Source organism: Oncorhynchus nerka, linkage group LG10 (genome assembly GCF_034236695.1).
Source record: "Oncorhynchus nerka isolate Pitt River linkage group LG10, Oner_Uvic_2.0, whole genome shotgun sequence".
In the NCBI taxonomy this organism is placed as follows: domain Eukaryota; kingdom Metazoa; phylum Chordata; class Actinopteri; order Salmoniformes; family Salmonidae; genus Oncorhynchus; species Oncorhynchus nerka.
In genome coordinates, this window is record NC_088405.1 from 91,000,410 (window position 1) to 91,010,996 (window position 10,587).

At 41.8% G+C, this 10,587-nt stretch overlaps 1 protein-coding gene across 2 annotated transcripts; it reads right to left on the reverse strand.

The window, feature by feature from the left end:
- Positions 1-3,999: 3,999 nt before the first annotated feature.
- On the reverse strand, positions 4,000-7,698 carry LOC135573802 (putative nuclease HARBI1). Of its 2 annotated transcripts, XM_065023927.1 has the most exons (8): positions 6,977-7,698; positions 6,713-6,889; positions 6,561-6,622; positions 6,023-6,478; positions 5,256-5,944; positions 5,073-5,188; positions 4,866-4,977; positions 4,000-4,771 (listed from the first exon to the last, which is right to left on the reverse strand). In XM_065023927.1, exons 5-8 carry the CDS (start codon positions 5,725-5,727, stop codon positions 4,713-4,715), a joined length of 759 nt encoding a protein of 252 aa, XP_064879999.1. In that variant the 5' UTR covers positions 5,728-5,944; positions 6,023-6,478; positions 6,561-6,622; positions 6,713-6,889; positions 6,977-7,698; the 3' UTR covers positions 4,000-4,712. The 2 variants fall into 2 exon arrangements, 1 of the variants encoding a protein (XP_064879999.1); XR_010464946.1 differs by lacking the exon at positions 5,073-5,188.
- Between the last annotated feature and the right edge of the window lie 2,889 nt (positions 7,699-10,587).

Here is a 10,587-nt window from a genome sequence, read left to right on the forward strand (position 1 = left end):
GGTTACAGAGGTAATGTTTACAGTTAATTCATTGAGCTGTATCTACAGATATTTTCTTTAGAGTTATTTACATATGTAATTGTATTAGAATTCGTGTGCTGGCGATTGAGAGAACTACATACATTTCTGTTGTATTGGTTAGTATTGGATTATGCTATTGACTGCAAGTTCCAGAATGCCTTGCGGCAGGAGGTAGAGAGAGAGAGAGAGAACGCGCCAGTTATGTACAAGGAGGAGTGACAAGGGAGTATCCTGACTTTCGCTAGCAACTTTCTTTTATTGTTTTGTAGAATCTAAAGTTGTTAAATGTAACATGAACAAGTAGTATTACTAAAAGAAGCTTTCATTTCAAACCGACATCCCGAGTCATTACTTTGAAGATAGTTATTCTATAGCAGGAAAAAGTCGAGGTGCTCATGAAACGTAATCTCAAGGTGACAAACAGGTGGAAACAATTGATTTTCAAAGAGCTTTTGGTGGCAGAGCAGAGGGAAGGCCGATCGTAGCTATGCTAACCCACTACAAAATGAAAATTGCCTAGTTACAACAGGGTAGGAAATTGAAGAACACCCCATTCCCTATTGATGAACAATTTCCTCATGAAATAGTGGAGAGACGACGTGCCCTGTACCCCACTTTCAAAAGGCTCCGAACAGAGAAGCAGAATGTTTGTCTAGTGGTCTATAAATTATATGTATGTAAACAACCAAATGTACAAGGACTTGAAGATTACAACGTGGCTGTGTGACAGCTACCTCCTGTTGAAGTAGTCCCGACACATGTTTGCTTATTTTTTTCTTTAAGCAATGGCTTTTTTCTGGCCACTCTTCTGTAAAGCCCAGCTCTGTGGAGTGTACGGCTTAAAGTGGTCCTATGGACAGATACTCCAATCTCCGCTGTGGAGCTTTGCAGCTCCTTCAGGGTTATCTTTGGTCTCTTTGTTGCCTCCCTGATTAACTCCCTCCTTGCCTGGTCCATGAGTTTTGGTGGGTGGCCCTCTCTTGGCAGGTTTATTGTGGTGCCATGTTCTTTCCATTTTTTAATAATGGATTTAATGGTGCTCGGTGGGATGTTCAACATTTATAACCCAACCCTGATCTGTATTTACTCAAAACTTTGTCCCTGACCTGTTTCGAGAGCTCCTTGGTCTTCATGATGCCGCTTGCTTGGTGGTGTTGCAGATTCTGGGGCCTTTCAGAACAGGTGTATATGTACTGAGATCATGTTACAGATATTTTGCTGGATAGTAACTCATCATATTGTCCCCTGTCTAACGTCCTGTGACAGACTGCTAATGCAGAGTGAGTAAGTCCCTGACCTGGCTGATCCTAGTAGAGAAAGAAGAGAAAACCACAACTAGGGAACAAACTTTAGCTGGAGGTTTTGATGAACAATAAGCCCTTACCAAACCCTTAAGCAACATTGTCATCTAAGTAATGTCCCTATAGTGCCACATAGAGTATCCCTATCAAATAATAATTTAGCAGCACAGAATTAATAAGCTATTTACTATTTACCCAAAGAATGAATTGGTACTTACTGTAAGTGTTTTGTTGTATTCAATCCATTTCTGTGCTGTCTTTATTATAGACTCTTATGGCGTAGTCTCTCACAGCGGCTGTTGAAAGAGACAGAAAATTCAGAAATGTCAATAGTAATGCCAACTGAGCAGCTGAGCTGAGAGCTTAGTGATGAAACATCTATATTTTATTTGACCTTACAGTCCCTGCCTGTCACCATGGAGACAACCATCTTATCGCATAAGACTTGGTATGTGTCAGTTTGTGTAACGATTGTGGACGGGGAGAAGGAGAAGAGGACCAAAGTGCAGCGTGGTACGTATTCATAATACATTTCAATAAAGATGAATACTGAACAAAAACAACAAACCGACGAACAGTTCTGTAAGGTGCAACAAAAACACTAAACAGAAAATAACTACCCACAAAACCCATGTGGGCAAGAGCTACCTAAGTATGGTTCTCAATCAGAGACAACGACAGACAGCTGTCCCTGATTGAGAACCATACCCGGCCAAAAACAAAGAAATACAAAAACATAGAAAAAATAAGAGTGCCCACCCTAGTCACACCCTGGCCTAACCAAAATAGAGAATAAAAAGCCTCTCTATGGGACAGTTTGAGTGTTAGAGAGAGGGAGAGAGTTAAAGAAAGCTAGATAAGAGGAAAGATATGAGTCTGTAAAAGAACATAATTCAAGCGAGAATCTTTACATCTTTGCCAAAACTGTTTAATAAATGAACAATCCCAATGAGATCTAACAGTGATTATATCCTTGAGGCTCCCTTTTCCCACATTTTTGTTACGTCACACAGCCTTATTCTAAAATTGATAAAATAAAAAATTGTCCTCAATCTACACACCCTATAATGACCAAGCGACAACAGGTTTTTAGAATTTTTGGCAAATGTATAAAAAAATACCCTGTTTACATAAGTATTCAGGCCCTTTGCTAGGAGAGTCAAAATTGAGAATAGGTGCATCCTGATTCCATTGTTTCCATTCATCCTTGAGATATTTCTACAACTTGATTAGAGTCCACCTGTGGTAAATTCAATTCATTGGACATGATTTGGAAATGCACACACCTGTCTATATAATGTCCCACAGTTGACAGTGCATGTCAGAGCAAAAACCAAGCCCTGAGGTTGAAGGAATTGTCCGTAGAGCTCCGAGACAGGATTGTGTCGAGGCACAGATCTGGGGAAGGGTACCAAAACATTTCTGCAGCATTGAAGGTCCCCAAGTGTCACGGCTGTTGAAGGATGAGGACCAAGGTGCAGCGTGGTGAGCATACATATTATTTTATTAAAGAATGACGCCAAAAATAAACCATACAAAACAAACTGTGAAGCTAAAGGCAATAGTGCCCGCAAACAAAGACAACTTCCCACAAACACAGGTGGGAAAAAGGGTACCTAAGTATGGGTCCCAATCAGAGACAACAATAGACAGCTGTCCCTGATTGATTGAGAACCATACCCGGCCAAAACCTAGAAATAGAAAATAATAGAAACACAAAACATAGAATGCCCACCCCAACTCACGCCCTGACCAAACCAAAATAGAGACATAAAAAGGATCTCTACGGTCAGGGTGTGACACCAAGAACACAGTGGCCTCCATCATTCTTAAATGGAGGAAGTTTAGAACCACCAAGACTCTTCCTAGAGCTGGTTGCCAAACTGAGCAATCGGGGTAGAAGGGCCTTGTTCAGGGATTTGACCAAGAACAACAACCATCTCTGCAGCACTCCACCAATCAGGGGCCTGTTGCACAAAACTAGGATAAGGGATTAAGCCAGGATATCTTGGTGATCCTGGCTCAATTGATCCGTAATCCGGTTGCACTAAAGATGGATAGGGGGCAGGAGGATATGTTATGGTATAAATTACCATGGAGATTTATTCTGGGGAGCTAGCCTGCTCCAGACCAGGCTAAATTCCAGGATCTATTTAATCTCATCCCTAATGTCAGTCAGCAGTCACCACAAATGGAAACCAATAGTTATTTCACTGCTCACTATACATTATCACATATAACTAGACCCACTGTTATTAAACGTTTGTGATCATTAATTTCAATGATTTTGGATAAAAAATGATTTTTAGATGATGTTGCTATCATTAGATAATTTACAGTTTCCCATAGACTATAAGGCTATATATAAAATGATAGAATATTAGGGCCACAGAGGGGAAAAAAACACAAGTCATAATATTGTAACCAGTTGTTTTAAAGGACAGTTGTTAAAATGACAGATGTGGGGCATTTCGTGAAATTGTACTTCAGTATGGTTTCATAAACAAAGACATGCTGATGTGCCAGAATATTAAGTATCACATTGTCATAAGTATCAAAACTGTAAAAACAATATGTAGCTTTTCTGCAGAAAGAACCAGCCTCATAAATTTATGACTTTATCCTTTTTCTTCAGTGTGGCCCTAGTACTCTGTCATATAAACAAATACACATTCCATATGAATATAAAAACACAATGTGTAACATTATGTTCCTTTATTGAATAAGGACAAAACAAAGCAGGTAAACCATCAGCTCCTTTCGAAACTGAAGTCACAGTGACTCTACAAGATGGAAAGCACAGAATCCAAGCATATTATACAAAATGATACATACACATTCAAAGGTCTGTATATAACACACCCTGCATGTCTGCACACTAAAATAAATGCAGGACAAATCCATACACATCAACTGAACAGACAAATGAATGGATGCAGTAGCCTCCCTGCAGCCTTGTATTACACACAGTATACCGCACAAACATCATAAGAGGCCAAATTCGTCAAAAACGAACCCAAAAAAACCAAATTCCTCTGCCACCGCAGGACATATTTAACCAAAATTGAAAGCACACATACTAACTAAAATAATTCAACACATATTGGTCCCTCAGCAGCCGACCACTGTCGTCATCAGGGAAGATTGCCGGATTGTCCCAGTCCATGGCTGGTGGCACTCTGGGGGCCCTCTCCTTCCTCAGGCAGGCCACATTGTGGAGGACAGCACAAGCCACAGTAATATCACATGCCCTAACAGGGCTGACCCTTAATTTGTGAAGGCAGTGAAAGCGTGCCTTCAGGAGGCCAAAGGTCATTTCAACTCTGGCCCTGGTCCTGGCATGGGCATGGTTGTAGGCCTGCTGTGCTTCCTGGGGGTCTGTGAAAGGTGTCAGGAGAAAAGGCTGGCAGCCATACCCCTGTCTCCCAGCAACACACCAGAGAATTCACCTGTCAACACAAAATCTCATCATTACTACCTCATAAACACAGTGATATTCTTGACACAGCCATGATGGTTATAAATAGGGGTTGTGTGGCTTACCTTGTGATAGGCACTGATAGATTTCAGAGGCCCGAAAGATTCTGGAGTCATGGACTGAGCCAGGCCATTTTGCCACAACATTGCTGATCACACAGTCAGCATTGCAGACCATCTGAAATCATAAGATGAGGAATATTACACCAATCAATGCACATCACTGGCAATGCAGAGTGTTCGTCAATGGACAATATCAAAAGTTATGTTCACCTGAACATTAATGCTGTGAAAGGATTTCCTATTCACAAAATCGGCCTCATGGGCACCTGAGGGGGCTTTTATCCTTATGTGTGTGCAGTCCACTGCACCAATGACATTGGGGAAACCTGTCACAAAGTAATGAGTATCCTACTATGTGTTAACAGTTGTCCTGTAATTTGTAGATCCTCTTACCTGCAATCCTATAGAACTCCTCTTTGATGTCACAGAGTCTTCTGTGGCCAGGGAAGGAGATGAAGACATCTGCTAATGCTTTGATAGCCAGACACACACTCCTTATTGTGCGGCAAATTGTGGCCTTGTTCAGCTGTTCTGCATCCCCCACTGAGTACAGGAAGGCTCCACTAGCAAAAAAGCGCAAGGCAACACAAACCATTTGCTCCACACTCAGTGCATGGCTCCGTGCAGTGCGGTGCTTAATCCTGGGACCCAGTAGTCTGCATAGATACCTGATGCCATCTGCAGAAAACCTGTATCTTTCATATAGATGGTCATCAGGGAAGGCCAGTGGGTCCAACCGGTCCCTGAAGACCCTTTCTCGCCTGAAGGCTCTCCTCAGCACAAGTGCTTCTTCATCCACCACATCTCGCACGAATGGGCATGCCATTGTCAGAGCAGAAAGGAACACACAATTTTGGGCCTTCATATAGGCTAGTGGCCACACCTGGTGCTGGGGGGGTGGGCAAAAGAGGGCGATGCCTTATAACGATGACTTGGTTGTACTGATTGCTGGGAAAATAAAAAAAACCTTAGAAAGATGCCACCGTCCTGTGTGCTCACAATAAGAGCTCATATGTCATGGCTCACTTGACTTTACGAGAATATACCTAATTTTTATTTTGAGCTGTGTCATCTTCTTGGAGCTGGGGGAGGAAAGAAAATAATGATTAATACATTTGTGTTACAGTTAGCATACAGTGTACATTGAAGGCATATCTCACCTCCCTCTCAAGTTTTTTTATTTCAAGGTCCAGTTTCCTAATTGTCCTCTTTTTTATTTCGGACTCCAGTGCAAGATTTTCCATCTTTTTCTTCTTGTACTGAATGTCTATGTCTGCCAGTTCTATTTGGCGCCGGAGGTGGTTGCCATACAACTTTCTGATAGCTTGTGAGCTCTGTGAACACAATACAATTAGCGCAGCTGGAATTTGGCAGGATGTGGTGTCCTTTTATTAATACGCACTATGTTGCCAGGCTGGTTTTCCCACTGTATAGCATCTGGGTCCTGTAAAAGAAATTAGATTTTTTGATTTTGATGAGGACTCCTCACCATTGTAGAGTAAATAGTACTTTCACAGTCTTAACATGATACCTCATGCCTTCTGGAATCCAGAGATGGTCTCCTCCTCATCATCGTCTCCATCATGTGCTGTTGCTGCTGCACTGGGGCCTTCACCCTATCACATTTAATCGGATTCATATTGAAGCTAGTAGACAAGACATGCCAGGCCTACAGTATGCCTTTGATGGAGTACTCACTGGATCAGCATCGTCTGGTGCTTGTGCTGGTGGCTCTAACAGGAACACAGTGCTGCCAGGCACTGCAAGGCAATAGGTAAACCAAAGTCAGACAGTCCAAATTGATTCAATATGAATGTGGTTGTATCCCATGTAGAGATGGAAGGACATACCTTGAATGAAGCGGGTGGCATCTTGGGAGGAACCTATGCTCGTCTCTTTCCCCCCAGGGATCCCCTCTAAGACGGGCCTGCCTTTATTTAGCTCCAAGGCCATATCCCCTGCTGGGGTAAGGTCAGCCTTTGGTGACCCACCACCCGTGCCTTGTCTGTGGGTATTCTTTTTCACTGCTAAAACAGTACAGACAATGTGTGAGCAGGCACCTTCTGGGTACAATATATGCTTGTGCTTTGTTAAATATTAGTCAGGGACCATACCATTCTGCAGAATGTTCTTGTATTTGATTTTGACCTGCTGCCATGTCCGTTTTGGCCCGTTCATGTTTAATCTACACACACACACACACACACACACACATTTAATGGAGTCACACTGCAAAAAATTACTTGGTATTTTTGTCTTGTTTTCAGTAAAAATATCAAAAAATGTATCATAGCTTTATACAGTGTGATGGAGTTACTTTTACACAATTTCACTCATATCTGCAGTGCATTTCAATTAAACATTTAACCGTTTCATAATTACAGTACAACTGCATTTTTGGAGATGTGAATTAAATATTTGAATTGTAATTGTGATGTTTCAGCGGAGCGGTGAGTGTGTAATTGTGCACTACTTACGCATTCAGGCGGTCTGCAATACTTTGCCACGCTTTTTCTCTTTGCTTTATCACTGTGGCGGTGTTGCCTTTCTTCTTAATTATATCTTTTACCTCCTCGTATGCCTCCATGAGGATTTGTGCTTCCGAGGGGGAAAAGTACGCGGCTCTAGTTGCCATGGTAAATCAGTTAATCTGTGATCTGTGGCGGGGTCTATTTGAGTGAGCCGTGAGCGCGCACCTATCCAGGATTGGTTTCACCTGGCTTAATGAATCCGTGTCTGCTCATCCTGGCTTGGTCTTTGTGCAACCAATTAAGCCTGGACGCACATGTTTTGGCTTCATTGAGCTCAGCTGAGTCATTTATCCCGGATGTCTTAATTCTACTTTTGTGCAACAGGCCCCAGGCCTTCATGGTAGAGTGGCCAAACGGAAGGCACATGACAGCACGCTTGAAGTTCGCCAAAAGGCACCTAAACTCAAACTTAGTGGATGTTCATCAACTTGAAATGGGAACTTTTCTGACATACAGTGCATTCGGAAAGTATTCATACCCCTTTACTTTTTTGTTACGTTACAGCCTTATTCTAAAATGCATCAAATTATTTTTTACCTGGCCTCCTGTCAGAAAAGTTCCCCTTTCCAGTTGATAAACATCCACTAAGTTTGAGTTTCACTTTCTTTACATGAGCAGTACTGTCAAGAAATGGTGCTGGAATATTTATCTTCCTGTGTGGTATATGTGGGTTCCATACCGTGGATTTGCATGTGTGTATTTCAGGAAATGGCTTCCTGAAATCCCTCAAGCAGCTGATTGGTCGACTCCATGGCTAATCGTCAAGACGCAGCTGTCTCCAATTACCCATTCCTTCTGAAGCTATATAAAAGCCAGTGCTCTGTTCAAAAGAGAGATCATTGCTGGGAGGAGATTGCAGAAAGATTGATTGTGATGTAGAGAATTGCTGAGAGCTGTGTTGGTTGTTTCTCAGAAAGTGATTGGGTATATACTATGTTAGTTGTTGCTGAGGGAGCTGATTGGTTGTTTCTCAGAAAGCGATTGGGTATATACTATGTTAGTTGTTGCTGAGGGAGCTGATTGGTTGTCTGGTTTGTGTCAATAGGATGCACTGTTTTGATTATTGAAACAGTTTGTTATCCTGTTATCCATTTCTTTCTTCCCAGGGGGGAAGGGGGAGGCACCTAGGGAGTGCTTAGCCAAGAGGCCTGCGGGCATACATATACCCGTAGTATATTCCCTGTCTAGGCACACTAGGTAAGACCTGGGCGGACCACCCCCTGTATTTTGGTTAGGGCACCAGGTGGTGCTAAGTTAGATAAGTAGTGGGTAGGCAGGTAAGATAAGTAGTGGGTAGGCAGGTAAGATAGAGGGGAATTTGACATTTACTTTCTTTGCTTTGGTTCCGTCCAGCCCCTTTTCCCCATATTACCGTGTGAAGGAATAAATTCCTAGTAAATGTTCAATTCTGCCTTTTGTCATCCTTACTCGCACCTACAGTCCATACCTCTTTTGCTTCACGGAGAGTTGAGTTGTAAGCAGGGTGTTGCGTTCCCTCTTCACAGAGGCGTAGCAGTCAGAAATAAAACGGATAGAGGGTCTATTTACCAGAGGAAAGCAAATATTGACCATCCAGAAGAATGGATTCTACTGTCTTTTTATATCAAAACACAAAGGTTTCCAAGGTTTTCTGTGCTATTTTTGCCCTTGTTTTGATTTTTATTTATTTATTTTTGGAGGGGGTTGATTGGTGAGTATCAAGCCTAATGTGTCTTAGTTCTAAACTCCAAATACTGACAGGCTACACATCACACATGTTGATTCAAAACTCGTTATACCTAAACCATAGTCCCCAAGGAGCACTCGATGAAGTGTATTTTACTTTCATGAGGATTTCCTTGCCCATGTTCACATGAGAAGTTGGCACTTCTGCTGCTTCATCTAACTCTGTGACCAGTAGTTGGCATTCGGAACTAAACAATGATTTTCTTTCTTCTTCTGAGACGTCACATTACTTCACTTTTTGATGGTTGGCAGAGCTCCCACTTTGCCTGAAGCCTCTGTTAAGTGTGGCTTAGCCAAATTCAACTAAGAGGTTTATTATTTATTATATTATTGTTGGCTCTACCTTCTTGCCCTTTGTGCTGTTGTCTGGGCCCAATAATGTTTCTATCATGTATTGTGCTGCTGCCATGTTGTGTTGCTACCATGTTATTGTTCTCTTGTGTTGCTGCCTTGCTATGTTGTTGTCTTAGGTCTCTTTTTATGTTGTGTTGTCTCTCTTGTTGTGGTGTGTGTTTTGTCCTATATTTCTATGATATTTCTATATATATTTATTTTAAATCCCAGCCCCCGTCCCCACAGGAGGCCTTTTTCCTTTTGGTTGGCAGTCATTGTAAGTAAGAATTTGTTCTAACTTACTTGCCTAGTTAAATAAATGTTAAATAAAATAAGTACCACATTATCTCTGGTTGAAGGAGTTCATGACCACTACTGCTCCTTCAGGTCAAATACAGTACTGCATTAAAACAGCCTGGGGTGTCGTGTCAGGCCAATGATGACAGGGGTCAACACCTGTAGGCAGCAGCCAGGGTGTTGCATTTTCTTGTTCTTCAGAGAGGACAGTCAGGCAGTATGACAGGACAGGACAGTGGAGAGGAGAAGTGCTACAGTGGGTGGGTGTCTGCTTTTGGAGAATGAATACAGAAACCAATGATTTATATATACACTAGATGAATGTTTTGAAGCCACCGCGCCTCCATCTTGGCACTCCCCAACCTTTGGAATAAACAATTTTCAAAGCTATAGAAGTGCGTTTATAGAGCCATACAGTGGAGGTATCATAATACCCATAAAACCTAGGGGGCAAACATGGAAACAGTTCCAATTGTTTTTTTACACTGTGTAAAGTACTTAAGTAAAAATACTTTAAAGTACTACTTATGTAGTTTTATGGGGTATTTGTACTTTACTCTACTATTTATATTTGGACTACTTTCACTTTTACTCCACTACGTTCCTAAAGAAAAAATGTACTTTTTACTCCATACATTTTCCCTGACACCCAAAAGTACTGGCTACATTTCGAATGCTTAGCAGGAAAGCAAAATGGTCCAATTCACACACTTATCACGAGTCTATCCCTGGTTATCCCTACTGTATCTGATCTGGCAGATTCACTAAACACAAATGCTTAATTTCTAAATGATGTCTGAGTGTTGGAGTTTGCCCCTGCCTATCTGTAAATGTAAAAA

What these genes read in the sequence shown, in the direction of transcription:
- LOC135573802 (XM_065023927.1), bottom strand. Translation starts at nt 5,727, where the DNA reads ATGAAGGCCCAAAATTGTGTGTTCCTTTCTGCTCTGACAATGGCATGC. An exon ending in GGAGTTCTATAGGATTGCAG is followed by an intron (nt 5,189 to 5,255) that starts GTAAGAGGATCT and finishes ACTTTGTGACAG; the next exon opens with GTTTCCCCAATGTCATTGGT. An exon ending in CTATCAGTGCCTATCACAAG is followed by an intron (nt 4,772 to 4,865) that starts GTAAGCCACACA and finishes TTGTGTTGACAG; the next exon opens with GTGAATTCTCTGGTGTGTTG.